This window comes from Strigops habroptila, chromosome 3 (genome assembly GCF_004027225.2).
Source record: "Strigops habroptila isolate Jane chromosome 3, bStrHab1.2.pri, whole genome shotgun sequence".
Lineage (NCBI taxonomy): Eukaryota > Metazoa > Chordata > Aves > Psittaciformes > Psittacidae > Strigops > Strigops habroptila.
Window position 1 is genome coordinate 50,996,749 of NC_044279.2, and position 19,479 is coordinate 51,016,227.

The following is a 19,479-nucleotide window of genomic DNA, read 5'->3' on the forward strand; positions in this document are numbered from 1 at the left end:
CACAGCTCCCATTGTATTTGGGACTGTTGTGTTTTCTTGGATGTTTAGTAGAACAACAGTAGCATCTTGATAAATGGCTCACAACCAGATTAATCAGGTCTTAATATGAACTCACATGTGTGAACTCCCATTGGACGTTGCAGATCCTAGCTTCTGGATCTTACTGCAGAATGAAAATCTTGTGCACCTGTGACTGTTGAATCTTCTCTGCTGCTGAGCTAAAGGGGACTTCACTTTCTAGATGTTGGAAAGGTCACAATTTTACTAGTTAATCATGGGTTTGGTGGGAGGGGTTGGTTGGGGTTTTTTTATTATTATTTTTCTGGCTGTTGCTGTAGCTGTATAATTTTTTTACACTGACTTGTAAGCTCCTGTGAACAAGGGCTGTAGGTCAGTCCTACTGCATGTAGGTGAGCAAGGAGCCAGTCCAGAGGCCATGCTTCTAGCCCTAGTTCAATGAAGACTCCTCAGGGCAAACTTTCGTCTTTCTGAGGTCCCTAATGCTGCTGTGGCAGCCCTGAAGTTTGAGAGGGAGGCAGGCAAGCCATATCATCTGCTGCGCTGATCTGGTTTTTGCACATTCACAGTGTGTAGGTATGGTGACAGGATCTCAGTAGAGCTTACAGTAAAAGCTCTAGATTTCCTCATGCAGCTATGAAACAATGAGTGATGCTGTGTGTGACTTGCTTCATTACTTGTGGCACTTCTGAGAAGGTCTTTGGTCAAAGTTTCCTCTTTGAGAGGAAAAAAGGTTAGAGAAGGTTGGTTGGACTTCAAGATACTGGTTTTTTGCACCTCAACAAGATGGTATTGTATGTCATTCTAGGTGCCTCTTCGGTATTTACTAGGAATGCTTTATATTAACTTCAGCCCTCTCTGGGATCCTGTAATTGAACTCATAACGTGAGTATATGCAGTTGGATTCTGCAGTCGGTGGTTGTCTTACAGAACATTCTTTCCATTGTTTTGTGAACAAAAGCTTAGCTAAAAATGTCCAATTTGAAGAGATTTGTGCAGGAGAACCTTCATGTGAAATGTTCTGAAACTAGTTTGATCTCAAATAAATCACGGTTTGTGTAGACCAGTACTTCTTAACTTAGTTTCTGATACACCTTACTATTAAAGGGAACTCACAATGAATATAGTCAAATAGCAGCAGAGTTTTCAAAGGTAGCAGGATTTGATTAGTGTTTCACAAATGCTTAAAGGAGCAAGAAGTCTCTCTCAGTTTCCTCTCTCTGACTTTTGTGTCCTTACTGGAAAACCTCTAAATCCTTCTAACGAGGAGGGAAGACTTACCATGGTGACAGCTGAGCTAAATATCGACATCAGTGTCTGCTTTCAGCATGACTTTATCTTCTTGTTTTTTCCCCTCTATTGTATGATTAAAGAGGATGGGATTTTCTTTTTCAAACTAGAGAATTAATAATTAAAAATATGTTAAACCAGCTCTTTGAAAGATATGCCCATGCTAATTCTTCTGTTAGTTCTAAATGATGTTACTTTACAGAAGCCAGTAGAAATCTTGAGAACATTTTTACTCAATTTAAGTTCATTTGAAGTCATGAGATACAACCAGATTATTTTAATAACGGTTGACATTTGGGATCCATGAGTTGACATTTGGGATCCATGAGTAATGGCAAGAAAGTGCTGCATCTGTATTGTGCAGATGTCCTCTCTTCGGACACCCACATTAAAGCAGTGATCAAAGTGTGTGATTGTACTAGTGATGCATGGCTTTTTTATTTTCCTTTTAATTTCATGCTGTCTTATGCTTTGTTAGTTCTCATGCAAAGGAAATGGAGAATAAACAATTCTGGAAAGTCTTCTATGAACATTTGGAGAGGGCTGCTACCTATGCTGGTAAGTCACAGTGTTATTGTGACAGTAACACAGCTAACTGTGAATGACATGACTTTTTTATGTGCCCCAAATTTATGTGTGATGGGGGAATTCGGAACCAGGACTCTTGACTACCAGCATCATGTCCAGGGCAATTTGGGAGAAAACTATGTCTCCTTCTGTCCTAAACACCAAGAAGGAGGTAGAAAAGGCACCCGCATTTCAGGAGGGAGTTGTAGATTGTGAGAAGCCATGCAGCAGCATTGTCCCTGCATAAGGTGACTCTGCCCAGACTGATCAGAAGCAATGACAAAACCTCTATAGTGGGCCTGACTATCTTTCTGCTCCATAGGTTGAGTGGAAGTCCTGCAGTGTCTTTTTGGGGTGTACTCTTGAGATTTACCTATGGGTGTATGGAATCTATGATTTCATGATAGAGCCATGAGCACAGAGCCATTTGTGGGCTTCTGTTGTTCAAGAGAACTGAGGCTGTAAGGCATCCTAGAATATTTTCTAAGCAGCGCAGATCTTTCAGGTCAGCATTAAGTACATGTGTCTAAACAATTACATGTCACCAAAAGTATTACTTACATAATGGGGGGCTGATCCCTTGCTACTGGCAATTATGAAGTAACCCGAAGAGCTTTTCTTCATCTGTTCTATAGAAATGGAGCTGCAAAATGAACTAGATGAACAGGAGGAAAGCATTGCTGAAACAGAAAGTGAGAAGATGCCAGAAGGAGGGGTGGGGACTGTCTTCCTGGAGCAGCTGAGGACTAGAACAGATTGCAGTGAGCGGCTGGACCACACAAACTTCCGTTTTCTATTGTGGAAAGCACTGGATAAGTTTCCAGACAGAGTGGAGCCTAGGTCAAGGGAACTTTCCCCACTTCTTTTGAGATTTATTAGGTAAGTAAGATTTATTTTTCAATTGAGAGGACACTTTGCTTTCAATGTGTTCTGAGCTTTAAGACTACGGCTGTCCCATTATAGACTTTATTTCCTGAGTGCATGGCTGATGAGATGTCTGTTTCCAGTTAAGACAACCTTTTGATTGGAATGTGGATTCTTTTAGAAACATCACACAAGAAGCAGGCTGAAAATAACTGGCAGTTTCTGCTGCTCAGTCTCTTCATTTATTGACTTGCCTCTGTCACAGCCTCATTACTCCATTAGGGAGTGATTTCAGTGGAAATACAGTTCCTTTTTTTTAATTAAAAAAAAAAGGCATTTTAATTTGGAATCACAGAAGAGCAAAATATTTTCCCCAAGATGGGGAAAATACTGGGTTTGTTAGAGGCTGATTCAGTTTCCTGCCCCAGGAGGGAGAGCAGTGGTGGGTTTGCATGTGTGCACATATCAGATAGTATGATGCACATGGAGTAGGTGTGATCTCATGGTAGGGAAAGGTTTCTGATATTCACTTCCTATGATTAGAAAACCTACGTTTTGCTTCCCTTCCTGGAAAAATTGAACCATGCTGTAGTAGGTTAGTTTCCTCACTTACTCTCACACTGCTATACTCACTGTTCATCTGCCCACTTGAGCAAACGCAACCCCCGTGCCCTCCATATAACTTTACAAACTTCTACTGTCTCAGTGATTCGTGTCTCTCTTCTCTCCACCAGGTACCTCCAGTCTCCTTTAGTGTACTTGGTCACTGCCTTATATCCTGCAACTTCTAAGCAAAGCAGCATACACATGCTGAAATATACTTCTTTGGGAATTTTTAGCCGTACAGTGTCCCAAGACACAGTGCCATTAATAATGAGAATGGTGGATTGTGGGGGTTTTAGTTGTTCTTGCCCTGAAACCCTGAGAAATGCTGTGCATTGTAATCCCTTCCTTTTTTTTTCAAACACAGAAATGAGTACTACCCCGCAGATTCATTGGTGGCTCCATCTCAGGATCTCAGAAAGAGAACTAGTGGTACAGTAGCAGCAAAAGAAATACCTGGTGAAGAGGTGAATGATGTTGCTATGGAGGAGGAGGAAGAAGAAGAAGAAAAGGAAGAAGGGGAACCGTTTACTGTGGGACTACCAAAAAGGAAAACAAGAAGAGCTGCTGCGAAGTAAGTATTTTTAGTTTTCTCTTGCCCTTTTTTCACAGAAAGGTGAATTCAGCAAATTTCTTTATCTCAACTCATGTTGAGATAAAAGCTATGTTTTTATGTATTCGTTTTTCTTCTTTTGCTTGCACTTCATTATTTTTCAGTGGACTATAAGCACTTAGAGTCAGAAACTCTGCCTGCACGGTATTAGATATCCAAAGACCCTGCCCAGGCTTTATCATTATCTCATTACCTGCTGACAGTCTATGGTTTATGTTACTTTAAGCTGAAATTATGTGGTATTTTGAAGTTTTTGGAGGCTATTATATCTGCATTCCCCTGGCTTCTCTGTGTGTATCTGTTGGTCTTTTAAAACCATGGGTATTGCCAAACACTTTGAAAAATGAGACTCTTCATACTATGATTCTGCCATTGCCTACCTGTTGTAAATCTTGGTCCTGGTTTTCTTCTTAGGGACAAAAGGTTTTATTAGGTGGTGGTTTAGACTGAAGCTACATGCTGTTGTAATGTCATTGCAGTGCTGAATACATGCAGAAAGTGACTCTTTGTCTGAAGTCTCCACAATTTGCCTAATCTGAGTCTTTTTACCCCGATGACCTCTGTCAAATGTCCGTTACAAATATGCCACAAGGGTTTGTATTTTGCCACGTTTCTGGAAAAGATGGGCCTTGTAATGACAGAGAACTTTAAAATGTCACCTTACGTGTTGGAACACATTTGATATATAATCTGAATTGTCATTTAATCCCAGGTGCTTTATAGGTGTTTCATTTTATTCCCAGATTCTAGCTTGTAACTGAGCAAATGAGCAGCAGTTCAAACACAGTGACAGTCCAAGATTTATGTTTTGGTTTGTTTCTTTTTTCAATCTCCATCTCAAAATTTCCATGTACTTAAGTGGAAACATTAGTGCTGGTAGCAGTAACGAAGGCATGAAAGATTTACTGGAGGTGTATTATTGAGTTCTGGAGTGACCTCCCTTTGTCTTTGCCCTGCTCGGTTCATGCAGTCGGGCTTGTGCCGCAGTAGGAGAGGCCTCAGCCCACGAGGTCTGGCTGAGGCAGCGGGAGGACCTATGCCTGCCCCAGGCTCAGCTTGGGGTGTCGGGAGGTGTCCTACTTGTGGTTTGGCTGAGTCCAGCCATGGAGGAGAGTGGCCCAGCCAAAGTGTCTGGAGAGTTCAGTGTAGGCTACCAAAGGGTGCAGCTGGATGCGGAAAGTCTCTACTAGCCCCACAGTGCATCTGGTAGAGGAGGTCTCACACCTTCCTTGTCCTGGTCATCTTTCTCTGCTCCCACATAGTGGAGGTGGAGCAGATGTGGGGTGACACAGCCACTTCTAGAAGAACTGACTCCCATCTGCGCTTGCATGGCATAAGTCCAGCACAGTCTGTTGCTAAAGGCAGCCTTTCGTGTTGATAGGAGCAAACTGGGCACCAGTTAAGGACAAGTGAATAAATAAAGAGGTAGATTCATCTGTTGGTGTTCCGGGCTGGTCTGGCAGAGAGAAGGAAGCTGCATTCTGATTGACTGTATTCCTTTGGCATCAAAAGCTGAGCTGTCTAGTGCTACTGAGGAAATGGCCCTCGCTATGCCATGAAATTATGTCTGGAAGGAGGTGCTTAGGAGACGAACAAGATACCTCTTGCTGTGTCTCTGAAATGGAGGCCTGTAGAGTAGGGATCCTCTTGTGTTGTGTTGGCTTTGGGTTGGTTTTTTTTCTCTTTCTTGTTAATTTTAATAAAAGTTCCCAAATTGTTTATAATAATGCAGGATTATCTCTTCTGGTCATTTTAAACGATAATTCTTTTGTTTTCTTTTACAGGCAACTAATAGCCCACTTACAAGTTTTCTCTAAATTCTCAAATCCTCGTGCATTGTATCTGGAACAGAAGTTGAATGCATTATATACCCAGGTGATGCTTGCCTGTATTCTTAGTAAAATACTGAACAGATGTGTACAGAATAGTGTGTGAAGAACAGCCTGACATAAGAGAGGTTACTTCCTCACTTACTGTTTGCCATTTCTGTGTCTTAGCATATGTATTTTCATGGCTCGTGTGTCCGTCTGCCATAGGGACATCATGGTGAAGTGACCTTTGATTTTGGTCTGTGCTGTTTGGTAGCAGATAAAAGAACTGATAGGGATGCTATTTGGGGAGATGATTTGCATATCTTAGTGCCTAGGTTATGAGGATTCATCTTTAAGAGCGGGCAAATCTCAGTGAGACTTTGCATATCAAATCTTAAGAGTATTTTGTGTTTGTCACAGGAAAGAAATATGGGTGTCTTTGGATGGTTTGGGTAGTCTGTTTTTTAATCTAGTCTTCCCAGATACACAACTAGTAACTGGTTTGGAAGTTGAAAGTGCAAGCTGACAGTCCAAAAGACAATTATGAAAAAACAAATGTTATAACTATCGTATGTACATGGTGTGTGTGTGTATGTATTAACTACCAGCAACCATGTCCACTTTTTTCAAGTGGCAGGTGTGTATTTGCATCTTGGCTGTATACTGGCAATACATACATTCTGTTTCCAATTTGATAAGTTAGTCCAAAACCTGCTTGAGCTTTAGGTTGTTTTGCTATTTTCAGTAAGTGCTTCTGTCTTCTAGATAGGGACTCATTTTCTTTCTTTTGACATTTGCAGTTACTGTCACATCAAGACCAAAATGTACAGAGAATAGCTCTTGATTGTATAATGACATACAAGCATCCTCATCTACTGCCATACAGGTAAAAGCTTTTATATTATTTTAGCATCTGTGAATGAGCTTCCTGTCATATCAGAAGCCTGCTTGGGGTCAGTTCCCTCAGAGAGAGCGCCTTTCTTGTATTTGTTGAAGATAAATGAATAAATTTTAATTTTAGCCAGCTGTATATTTCCTATCTATAACAGGAAATAAGGTCTTGAGGTTGGTCAGTGTCTCTTTTTTGTTTACAGGAAAATGGCAACACTTCATTCTGTCCCAGAATAGTGTGTGCTTAGTAGTTGCATCATTTTCAAAGAGGTCTTTGTTCTGGTGATTTATAACCATGCAGAGAAAGTGACAGCATAAAACTGTAGTTTGTGGTTGAATAATCTCTTCAGAATGTGTCCAGCAGGTAATTTTCTAAATAAGTAGTTTGAACTTGCTGCCTTTTAAATATTTTTTTATTAAAGGGTGGGAGCATAGTACTTTAATATTTTATATACAGCATAGGTTAGATAAGTAGGTAATTAGATACAGATGTGTGTGTGTTTCTGTTTATTTTTATAACCCTACCTGCCTTCAAATAATGCTTATTTCTCTCAGAGAGAACTTGCAAAGGCTGCTGGAGGACAAGAGTTTTAAAGAAGAAATAGTCCATTTCAGTATTTCTGAGAAGACCGCAGTTGTCCAAACGGAGCATCGGCCCGATCTCATCCCTGTTCTTATGAGGTATGTCATGGAGTGAGGATTTAAGCTTCATATCAAAGTAGCATGAACGGAAATGTAATGCTGCTGCTTCTTATTTTAAACAGTTGAGATAAACCTATGGTTAATGGTGTAGTTTGACAACTTAGTTTGTGATGTTCAGTATGGCCTCCTTATTAACACATTTATGTAGTGCATTACGCAGATGGTGTTTTCTTTAAAACCACCTTTTTGGTAAATACTGTTTCTGTTAAGGCTTACAGAGAACTGTAAGAACATTTCAGTTCACTGAGAATTGCCGCTTATTTTTATTAAGATAAGTGATGGAAGTTGTTGTGTAGATAACTTGTTTTATACCTGAAGTCTCCAGCAAAGCTTCCATTGCAGTAGTAGAAGCTGGTCTTTCACTGGGATGTTTTCTGAGTGATGTGTAGTAATTCAGTGGAGACCCTGAAGGGGGGACCTGCATTCAGCTTGTGCTCACTAAAGAATATTTTTAAATAGAGTTTCTCCTGCAGAATAAGAGGCTAGGAAACAGATGGCTTGCTGAAAGCTAATGCAATCTCTTTTTTGGCTCTTGAAGAATTCTCTATGGCAGGATGAGAAACAAAACAGGGAGCAAAACACAGGGCAAGTCTTCAGCAGGCACTCGCATGTCAATCGTTCTGCGATTTCTTGCCGGCTCACTGCCAGAAGAGATACGGATGTTCTTGGATCTGCTCTTTGAAGCTGTGAAACAATTCAGTGATGGTAGGTATGGACAGTAGAACCTGCGATATGGCACTTTCTGGCCTGTAGAGATGTAGGAGGATAAATACTGTTATGTGCTTCAGTTTGTCTCTAACAGTGCCTTGGAAGGATGAAAGGATGAAAGTAAACATTTAATATGGATGGGAATTCCCCTGAGTTTTTCCTTACAAAATAGGATTGCTCTGTTCTACAGGTCTAAGGTCAGAAAACTTAATGACTTGCTACGGCTGTGCTAGTAAGTTGTAGCAGACCAAGAATGAGCAATCACTGGCATCATAGGTTAGCCTGCATATGATGGCTATAAACAGAGGTTGTGAAGTGCTCTGATACTGTAGCAGTGGGAGATGTCTGAGTGTCACAGAGAGATGGAGACCCGAGGTTGTGCTTATTTAAAAAGAAGAATGTGAGGATCTGCAATTTAGGGCTGGATTATGCTGTTTTTCATTGAAAATTGTTTTCGGTAGTAGATATCTTCATGGTACTTCTCTAGATAAGTTGCTGTCCCTTTGCTTATCACAGGGCCTTGTCAGACTGCAGTGCTTCGAAGTATGTCAGAGCTGGATTTAGCTAAAGTCCTGCCACTTGGGCGTCAGCATAGCCTCTTCAATGGTCTCGAAGTTGTGTTGAAAAACATGGGACATTTGATCCATCAGTACCTGCCTGAAATTCTACAGATTCTGCTCTGCATGACAGCTGTGGTATCCTGCATCCTCCAGCAAAGAGAAAAGGTACAAAATATGCAAACGATATCAAAAAAAAGTGTAAATTAAATTCTTTTCTCTCCTCCTCCCCTTAGCTTGCACATGTACACACACCTTCACTGGCTCAGGTAAAGATAAGTTTAATGCCAGCATGGAGTGAAGCTTAGCCAATTAGATGTCAGTCAAAATAGACGCCACTGATATTTGTCTGAAAGTGTGACAGGGCTCAGGCAGTGCAGGTGGAGTTAATGTATTTAGAAAGCTGCTTTGGACTGCATTTTTGTTTGAGTTATTGAAGAGAGAGTTGGAGGTGATCTCTATGCATTGCTACCTGCCTGCTCTGTGGAGAGATGAGCATGAGGGAGAGGTAAATGATTTGTTGTAAGGACGTAACAAGATCTTATGGCAGGAAGTTGAAATTGGCCTCAAAGGTGTAGTTTCTTGGCTGCAAGGATGAAACATTTGAACAGGGGAAGGAGAGGATTTAAAGTTCCTTACCTGGGGACTTTAGATCAAAACTTGTTTTTGAGATGTTTTGTGGCAGTACTACACCCCAGGATGATCACTGTGTAGATGATCACAGTACTACACCTACAGATGATCACACCTGTAGGTGTGGATCCTACACCCACAGGATGATCACTGCAGACAATCACTGATTATCTGCAGTGATTGTCTCTTGTCATGGTACACAGGGAGAACACGGCTAGAAGCCATGCTTTTAGCGCTCTAGGATTGTGTTCAGCTCTGTATCAGCAGTAGTCATTTGGGTCTCAGCCAGGTATCTGTAGAGCACTGTGAATGTTTTTTCCCTTGCTGTGCAACGGTTGTACATGCAGAAGGGGTCAGGTGAGGAAAACATTCTGTTAAAGATTGGCTGCACCTAAAGATGTGGCATGTTGGCTCCTGCTGCACAGGAGAGCAGTGCAGAGGTCCCTTGGCTCTAGCCCAGCTAGCTCAAGGGGTCTGTTGCCAGCTGTTAGGAAACTGACATTGAGCCAGGCTTTTCTGTCTTTCTGAAACCAGTACTTTGCCAGGCTTCAGTCCAAATAGGAAAAGGAAAGCTCAAGTCAGGTCTGGTACATAGCCTGCTCATACTTCAGGTGTGAAACAAGCAAAACTGCACAGTCATCATCATCACTGCGGTGTTGAAAGGAATTACGAGATGATAGACTTGAGCAAGTGGTGTGTTGAAAGGAATTATGTGATGACAGACTGAGCAAGTGGTGTTAGGTAATGAATCTTTTGTCACCATGCGCTTGTGTTCTTGCCAAGACTCATCTGTGAGCATTCGAGGTTAGAACTTGGCTTGAAAGCAATCCATCAGACAAAGCAAGCCATTGCAGTCAGATGGCATCCAAGGTCCCATAGCTGCCTGCAGGCTGCACATACGTAACTGTCTTCACTTATGAAGGGCATGAACAAATTTTAGAACAGCAGCATCCCACAGTCTGACTTAAGCATTGGATTGCATGTGCCTACATGTTTTAAACTGAGAAAGGAGTTTTAAAAGCTGCTTCATTCATTGCTGGGATAGTCACATTTTGCCAGGGTTACTCTAGTAATCCTGTCAACATGTAACGTGCAGAGTGGCAGTCTGTCATTTGTCTGGACTTAATTTAGCACTTCATTAGCCCATGAGATGTTAAAAGCTCAGGAAGAGTGTGAAAAATCTGTTTATCTTGGCTAATGGTTAGAAGACATTCATGGAGTTTGAGAGTAATTTATTGCAGGCCAGCACTGCCTGGAGAGTTAAACATCAACTTCGACCATTTTAAGACAAGTTATTCATTTACCATTTCTTACTGATTGTGTTCAGTACTGAGTTTCTTTGTCCTCTCAAAGACTTGATCTCTGAGGACTACTGTTATGGCGATTGAACAGTGGGGGACCTAAAATTATTTAGCTTAGGGGTCACCATTAGCAATAGCAGCCTGGTTTGTGCTTTCTTTGTCCCTTCAGGCAGCTCATTTGCTGCCTGGAAGCTCATTGCACGCTGTTCGTACACATTCAGCACAGCTTGGGAGGTCCTGGGCAAGAGCACATTTGGTTCCTTTTCCACTATTTCCTCTTTTTACCTAGGGTGCAAAGGGAGTATAAAAGTGTATTGCATGGTAGCAGGTAGTGTCTTCAGAAGTCTGTAGGGTATATCAAATAAAAAAATGATGATGTCTTTTAGTGAGGCTTTGACACAAAGCTGATTTGTAAAATAAGAGGTACAAGTGTTTATTCTGTGTGGTGAATCATGATGTGTTCTGGTGACCCTGAGGAACCCAAGACGTAACTTCAGTCTTGGACTGTGACCTTTATTTGCTCTGACATGACTCTCTTGTATCTGAGGCTGAAGTTCAGTACCTCTGCACTGTGGAGCTGCCTCATGTATTTGTGCTGTGAGCTGCATTGCACAGTAAGGAAATCATTTAGGTTACTCAAGTCAAGGCTCTTCTCAGGGAGAAGAGTGAGAATGCAGCAATGCATGAATAACCTCATGATTAGCTGTGTGGCTGATTTCCTTACTGAAATGTTTTCCCCAAGAAAGGCTATGGAACATAACTGCTGACTGGGTACAGGAAACATCCTCCTGTAACCAAATGCTATACTCCCCCCCATGCTGTTGGAGGAGGTGATTCACATTCTTGCCTGCCTTATTCCTTCCCCTGCTCTTTGTCTGTTGATTTCTTTTCTTCCCAGTAGATCTCAGTGTGCAACGTACAATTTTGCTTTCAAGAGCTGATTTGGGTCCTTTCCTGTGTAGAACAGAATTATTTAAGTGTCAGGGCTGGAAATGTAACTGTGGTGTAGCTGTCTGCATTTTGTCCTAAAAGGGCAGATGCTACTTGAAACCTGTCAGCATGGATTTTCATGAGCTGAAGGAGTCCTGTGTAACTGACTCAGTGCAGGAACAGGCAACTTTTACTAAAATTTAGGTCTGTGAGAGGTAGATTACTACTGTGAACACGTTACAGTAGAAGACAAAACATTGTGTTAGTTCCAGCAAAAGTTTTATCTGTGGTCAATTAATTGCTGTATTTAATTTCAGAGCAAGTAGTTAATACTTGTTCTGCGAAGATCTTACTGGTTTTTTGTTTGGTTGGTTTGTTTTGTTTTTTACAGGTCCAGCCTAGGTTGATTAATCCACTGAAGAATTTGAGACGTCTTGGACTCAAGCTTGTGGTGGAGTTTTTTTCTGATCATGAAACTTACAGCTTTAGTACAGAAGAGATTGATGCAGTTTTCCATGCAGTGGTATGGCCTCAGGTAAGTATTTCTTGTTCTTCCAAACAGCTTGTGTGTAACATGTACTGGAGTCCATCGTGTCAGCTATGTCTGTCATAAGATTAGATACAGCCTCAGATAGATTCTGGCATTCTGATGTGTCTGTGCAAGGCCAGTTTCTTGGCTCATGTCTGATTAGTCCTGGAATAATCAAGTCACAGGCTAAAGTACAAATTAGTTCATCCGAATAAAATGGATGCCATTTCTTTGTTCTTAACCACAGAAGCAGACTTCTTCCCTGGATGCTTCAGGGAAGCAAAATAATACTAGTCGCTTCTGGGTGCACTTTGCTACTTTTCTGTGTGCCAGTTATTTGGCCTGTGGTAGAGGACTGCAGAAGCAACGCTGCTGCAGCGAAGGAAGAACCCAGCAGGATCTGTCAGTGGGCTGTGTGCTCTTGTGCCTGCCTGCTGGGAGTCCCCTGAGAGCACAGAGACAAAGCACAGGGTTGTAGCCTTCATCAATCACCTATGAGGTGGGAAAATGCAGTATTGTGAGAGGAAGAGAGAACGCAGTATTTAAAATGAAATTGTGCTGGCTGTCTCAGTGCGCTGGGCTCTGAGGTTACCAGGGAATGCCTGTACCAGGTGCTGGGTTGTCTGCTCTAAAAACAGTCACCTTCACCCGCAGGGTAACTGAGCAAGATGGGTTGACTCCAACAGAGCTCTTCCGCTGGGGTTTTTGAGGTATCCAAATGTCCAACTTCCTTGCAGGAGTAACTGCTACGCTCTATGAAACCTCACATCTGCTTCTGTAGACATTGTGTTTGTTTACTTCTACCCTCTTTCTCTGCTCTACGAGTAACAATATGTGATGTGTAGTATGTGTGTGTGGACAACAGTAGATAAAATAGTTTCAGGCAGTGCATATGGCTCTGTATTTCACTGGGCTGAGTTCAGTGCTCCTGGTTTGTCTGTTTAGTCTTGTCCTGGTTTCAGCTGGGATAGTTAATTTTCTTCCTAGTAGCTACTACAGTATTGTGGTTTGGATTTTGTATGAGAATAATGTTGATAATACACTGATGTTGCTAAATTGTGCTTACTCTAAGTCAAGGACTTTTTAGTCTCTCATGCTCGGACAGTGAGGAGAGGCATAAGAAGCTGGGAGGGAGCAGAGACAGGACAGCTGACCTGAACTAGCGAAAGGGATATTCCATACCACAGCACGTCACGCCCAGTATAGCAACTGGTGGGAGTTGGGCAGGAGGGGCCGATCACTGCTTATGATGGGCTGGACATCCATCAGCAGGCGATGAGCAATTGTGTTGTGCATCACTTGTTTTTCTTTAGATTTAATTCCTCTCTCTTTTTGTTATCTCCTTTTTCATTATATTATCAGTAGTATTAGTATTATATTTTACTTTATCTCAATTATTAAAACTGTTGTTATCGCAGCCCACGGGCTTTACCCTTTTCCAGTTCTCCCCATCCCACCAGCAGGGAGTGAGCAAGTGGCTGCGTGGTACTTAGTTGCTGGTTGGGGTTAAACCATGACAGTTCTTTTCAAGGCCAGAATGCCACGTGAGCAAAGCAGTGAACATTTACTGCAGTCCCGGAGCAGTTCACACATGTGGTTCAGGCTTTAAGTCAGCAATGCAGTTAGTGTTTTCGGGGAGCATTGTGTTTGGAAGCACTGAGTAAATCTGAACAAGATGTAAAATTATTATTAAATAGTTAGAATTCCTGTTGTCCTTACAGATGTCAGGAAGACAGAGCTGGTTTTGGAGCTTGAAGGGTAGTGTGATCCAGAAGCTCCCTCTAGAGGGAGTCTCCTCTAGGGAACTCCATGAAGATTTGGTTTTGGGAGAAGAGTCGTTGGTCTCGTGTGCTTTCCTTTTTAAGGCTATGGAACTGAGATGTATAAAAACTCATGGAGAGGGCAAATTAGTTTAAGCTTGTTGTACTTGGAACTGGAGTTTTCTGCTCTTCATTTCCCAGGAGTTTGCTGCACAGGCTCAATATCTTTAGCCTGCACAGCAGCATTCCTGCAGGTTTGGATTAACAGTTTACTCTTCATTGTACATTCTTCAGAAGAGCTTTGTTTCATGTAGAGCAATAATATTACCCACCCCTGGAGGCAGAAGGAGCTTTCTAAGACCTTGGCTATGATGGTCTGACCTGCCTTCTTTTCTGTTATGCTCAGGTTCTGAGCCCAGACTGAGCTAGTCCAGCCCCTGCATGCACCATCCTGACTATTGCCCTTCAATACACTGGAGCCTTCCCTGCCTGTGTGCTCACTAACAGTGCCCTGCTCACAGTCCAGCTGTGGTCAGGGTGGAAAACCAGCTGTGTGACTTGCATGCAGCCTGTTGGGTTGCAGAGTGGCAGAGACGTGCCACTAGGTTTCTTTTACCTGTATCCAGTCATGTGAAAGAGCAGCAGCTACTGTGTAGGGCTTAGGCTGAGCAGCTCTTAGGTGGGGTTGTTTAGGGGACAGAACCCTGTAAGGAGATCCCGTTCTTGGCACATGGTGCAGTGCTCGAGCCTCTCCCTGAGCAGAGAGGGTGCTTTTATAGCAGCGAGACTGTGGAGGCGTAGGACAGATACTGCAATGGCGGGTGCTGCGGCCAGGGCATAGGAATTACGGGAGAAGTGAGTCTTGGGTGTTGCACTTCAGATCTCATACATATGTTCCGGAGAGGTTGCTAGGTCTCTGCAGCAAATGTGAGGATCCATGTGAGCCAGTTTCAAGGGGAGGACAAAAGTGATAGCTGGAATAATGTATAAATAGGAGTAAGATAATCTAAGAGTGATTCCACAAATATGGAGGAAGCTGGAAAAATTTTGATGAAATTACTTTCTAAAAAGAGGTAAACTATAGATTGCAGTGAGGTCTTTGTTAGAGGTGACAGTTTTAAGTGTGTTTACCTACTCGTGTTGCAGTGGTATCTGATTTTTATCTGCTTTAGATCTGCAGATTGGCTTCAGAGAGTCAGTATTCTCCAACTTTTCTGCTCAAACTCATTCACACCTGGAGTAAGAATCCCAGGTAAGTGTTCTCCTTGCAAAGAAGCATACATACTCTGAATTCTGAATACACAGAATTCAAGGAAAAAAAGGCACACTAGCAGATTATGAATAATTGTGTCAAAACCCATATTTTCTTTTTCTGTTAGACTGTTATTCTTTTGAAGGCAGTCCAAATGCAGTCGGGAAGCTTTCCAATTTATGCAATTATTCTCTTTTTAGTGGGCTGCTTTTCCCATATATTAGCAATTAAGCACATGTGTAGTCCAAATCCTGATGACAGGTGAGAAAAGGGCTGCCGCCTTAGAATATGTCTGCATTTTGACCAATGACTTCTTAGTCCTGGGAGGTGGGAAGTCAGTTTCACAGTAGATCATTTCATTCCTGTTTTTTGATTCCTTATTTCTTTCTATATTATGAAAGAATATGGGCAGGTTCAGCATGGAATCCGTGACTGAGACTGCAAGTTGTAAAGGAGGGGTTTTTTCATGGAAACACTGAGAAATTCCAACTCAGCTGTCTTGAGTGGTTTTTGCCTCTTCCACAAACTCACTGCTTGTCCTTTGCCTCAAGTATCCAGTATCTGGTTTAAGACAGATCATTTGTAGGCATGAACTTATATATGAACTTCTGTAAGAAATGGTATTGGATCATTAGATTAGGAGCAGACTAACAGTAGACTTGGACAAGCATCTTGGAGAAAGGATTATGTTTAGATGATGCTATCTGAAGAAGGAAAAGGGACTTGATGACTTCTCAACCTCCATTCATTCTATTTACCCAACCTTTTTAATAATCTTTCTCTCAGGTATTTCCCCTTGCTGGCCAAGCAGCAGCCAGATCACCCAGAGTGTGATATACTGTCAAATGTGTTTGCGGTTCTGTCAGCCAAGAATCTGTCTGAGGCCACATCCAGTCTTGTGATGGACATAGCTGACAGTCTTCTCAACAGCCCAGATTTTGAACCCGCGGAGAAGGTTTCCAGTTTGAGCGTAACTGACTGTGCTGTTACGATCACTAGAGACGTGACAGAAGGTATGCCTGCAAAGTAGTTTTGAGGGACATGTTTGGTGCTTTGGATGGAGGTGTTAGATTATTATGAGGTTGTCTTTTCACTGGCTGGGAATACCAGGGAAGGAGACCTCCCAGTGGAGATGGAATTGTCAATGTACAAATTTGTCTTGGCATGCTCAAAAACTGTAAGGTGCTGCTTGTCTGATGACTGCTGAGATTCACATTTGAACGTCAGAGTCCTGAGCATGGAACAATTCCTTTTGAAGAAGGAAGATGTTTGTGGTGTTGACCTGTTTTGTCTGTGAAGCTTTGACTGATGTGGTAACTTCAAGAACTCTGTTGCTGACTTGACTGAGCCTAACATCAAGTTTTATATAATGGCCCACTCCCTATATGTGCGTGGTCATGTATCACTTTGATGTTCAATCTGTGATTCCTGACAAGAAAGACCTGTCACTGATTCTTTTTATCTTTGAGTAGTAGTAGACAGGAGGGGTGGTATGGTGTGTTTGATGCTGTGGAGCCATCTTTCACCTGTAGCACTCAAAGGTAGTGGGAAGGAGATCACTTGATTGCTGTGCCCTTGTTATGGCAGCTTTATTTGACCAAGAGGTCAGTGGTAGAATAAAGAAAGCTACACCTAAAAAATGTTCCAGATGGTTACTACCTCTGAGGAATGCCCTTGGTATCTTTTGATGAGCCCAAATTTACCAGGGCTATTACTGAAATCTGCGAGGAGAGCTTTTATTGTCTGCATGTGTTTTCTTTGATTCCAGCTTGGACATGTTAGACTTGGTCTCAGCAAGTGCTGGTGCATATTCCCAGCGGCCTGCTGCCCTGCACATTCATAGCTCCCACTGATTTTCTTTCTTTCACTGATGAAACAAAGAAACCTCCTTTGTGTTTCTCCCTTTGTTTGTTTAGGGTTGGATCTCCTTTCTATTGCTTGCAGCACAGAGTTGGGTGTTGCTAACTGTTGTATCCCTTACAGAGACCCTCACCCTAGGTTGCCGCTTGGTTATGCCTCATGTTCCTGCCATACTTCAGTACTTCAGCAAAACAATGTTAAATGTGGAGAAGGTGAAAAAGAAGAAGTATAGAGCTCAAGTCAGCAAAGAGCTGAGTATACTTTCTAAGTAAGTGACTTTTTAGAGCTCAAAAGAATTAAAAAGTTGGAAGGTGGGAGGAAGAAAGAGGCTTTTCATAATAGATTCCAAATCAAAACACATTATGTCTCAAACTATTTAAATTTAGAACAGTTGAAAGTACCTGGATCTGTCATTGACCATTGGCCAAGTTGCTGGTGGCTGAGGCAAAAAGTTTACAGAAATTGATTCTAGCTGTTTCTGTTCCTGGTACTCAGAATCAATGCCTCGGGGGTAGGAAAAGGTACAGAAATGCCTGCAGTCATATGGAACTAAATACTTGATCTGATACCATGATTTTGGTGGGTACGCTCTATTAGCCTGGATGGGCTGACAAAGCCCTGTGATATGGCAGTAGTGCTGACCGAGGAGTTCTTTGCTCTAGACTGGTTATTGGATTGATGTAAAATAGTAAATTACCTTGTCTCATTGTGCAGGATCAGCAAATTTATACAAGAAAAGAGTCAGAATTCAGTGCTTGTGAGCCTTCTCCTACCTTTCCTTTATCAGAGTAACATGGAGCAGGTAGGTAGAAATTACTTTTCCCCCCTATTAAACATACGTTGGTTTTTTTTTAATGAAGTATGTTTGTTTAAGATGCCATTTCCTATGATTAGCCTGAAATCACATCTTCATGTGTTTGTAGCCTGCTCAGAATGCTATGCCATTGCGGGTACAAGTCATTGGATTCTTTTCAGGAATGCCAGTGCCAAGGCTGACTCCGTTCCCCCTTTTCATGGGGAAGGTCTGCAGGATTTTTTTATACCATCTTTACCTCCTTTGCCACTCTAGTCAATCCACCAAAACCCTTACACTGTTCTTCACTGTGAATTTTATGCACCCCAAAGCCACCGCATTTGGACAGCAATATGAATACATATGATTGAATATGTGTGTAGTACATGCTGTGTAATGGGCAGTGCTACACTGCTCTGTTGCAGGATGAAAGGCAAACATTATACAGTACTATTAACATGCTCCCCTATCTCCTGCTTCCATTTTGTTCTCCTTCCATTCTTAAGGAATCTATCTCTGGGTACCGAAGTGTGCCTCGGAACTGAAACTTCCCTAAAAGCCTAAATTCCTCAGGCATGCAAAGCATATGGGCTGCACTTGAAGGAAGCAGAGCTCTTCATTGCTTAGGCTTTTGTAAACTATTAAGTAAATCAAGCACTGAGGATATTGGTAGACTATTTTGTCTGTGTTTCCCTCGCTGCCAAACCTTGTTTTCAGAACTACAGTCCCATCTGCGATGGATGAATCTGTTGTTTATTCAGCTTGATTGCCTGAATCCTTGGATCAAGATTTTGTTTCTCTTAAAAGACGTGCAGCTGCTCAGTGAGAGATTTTAGGCTTGCAGAAAGACCTGCTCGGCAGAAACCTGTAGCTTCTCCTTTGCAAGTGGTCATTCAGTTGTTCACAGAGGATTCTTGGGTTTTCAATCTCTGAGTTACTAGGGGACCACATATGATTTCCATCCAGGGAGATCATACAAGTATATATTCACAGGTTAAAGACAGACTGCTTTTTAAAGCTCTATTAGTTCTCCTGATCTTTGAGTCATTTGAGGAAAGACACACAAAAGAAGTGTTCATGATGATGGCACTCCTCTCTAACACTGCTGTGTCTAATTGAAAGGTTGCAAGTGCTTCTGAGAGATTCGATGATTGCATTGAGTGTGTCCTTATCTGTCTCTTTCAGGGTACAGAGGTTGATATTCTGGAGACAGTACAGAACTTGCTGCAGCATTGCTCAAACCCTGCAAGCTTTCTTAAACCACTGGCAAAGCTTTTTTCTGTCATCCAGAACAAACTGTCTCGACATAAGTTGTGCTTGGTATTTCAGGTATTGCATTTTTATGTGTCTTTCTGTGCTTTTTTTCACTTGTTGTAAGCAGTCAAGGACAAAATAAGTAGCAGTGTTTTGTCTTTGTTGTACATGAGCTTAAAAACCTTTTTAATCTACATTGTCTGTTAAGTAGCAGAATTGTATATAATAGAAATTAATGAGCTGCACAGAGACGTATAAAAGTTTTGGCTTAAGCCTGGTTGACGTGAGCATCACCAGGGTTCTTTTATGTAAGAGAAGCTAAATAAAGCACACTTCCTCCGTAAAAAATCTTGTATTTTATGAAATAAGAATGGATTTTAGCATCCTGCAGATGATTTGTTTTTGTATTCTTCTCTCACAGATTTGTAGCAGTCAGGCTGTTTTGTACTTGTGAAGTGACTTTTATAACTTGATTTTCAGCAGGAAAATTCAGGAAACACTCTGTAGATACTTAAAAATGTACAATCTTGAAACCCACATCTT

The 19,479-nt window shown here is 41.8% G+C and overlaps 1 protein-coding gene across 2 annotated transcripts in view; it reads left to right on the forward strand.

Annotated features, from left to right (window-relative positions):
- The window catches only part of UTP20 (UTP20 small subunit processome component), a 64,401-nt gene that overhangs the window by 18,827 nt on the left and 26,095 nt on the right, over positions 1-19,479 (forward strand). For both annotated transcript variants that reach the window (XM_030478430.1, XM_030478431.1), the window contains 15 exons: positions 827-903; positions 1,787-1,866; positions 2,511-2,754; positions 3,710-3,916; positions 5,740-5,830; positions 6,567-6,652; positions 7,213-7,338; positions 7,898-8,064; positions 8,584-8,792; positions 11,880-12,023; positions 14,950-15,029; positions 15,816-16,042; positions 17,013-17,157; positions 17,604-17,691; positions 18,868-19,011. In XM_030478430.1, the coding sequence (XP_030334290.1) occupies positions 827-903; positions 1,787-1,866; positions 2,511-2,754; positions 3,710-3,916; positions 5,740-5,830; positions 6,567-6,652; positions 7,213-7,338; positions 7,898-8,064; positions 8,584-8,792; positions 11,880-12,023; positions 14,950-15,029; positions 15,816-16,042; positions 17,013-17,157; positions 17,604-17,691; positions 18,868-19,011 (2,115 nt within the window). The remainder of the gene's footprint in view (positions 1-826; positions 904-1,786; positions 1,867-2,510; positions 2,755-3,709; positions 3,917-5,739; positions 5,831-6,566; positions 6,653-7,212; positions 7,339-7,897; positions 8,065-8,583; positions 8,793-11,879; positions 12,024-14,949; positions 15,030-15,815; positions 16,043-17,012; positions 17,158-17,603; positions 17,692-18,867; positions 19,012-19,479) is intronic.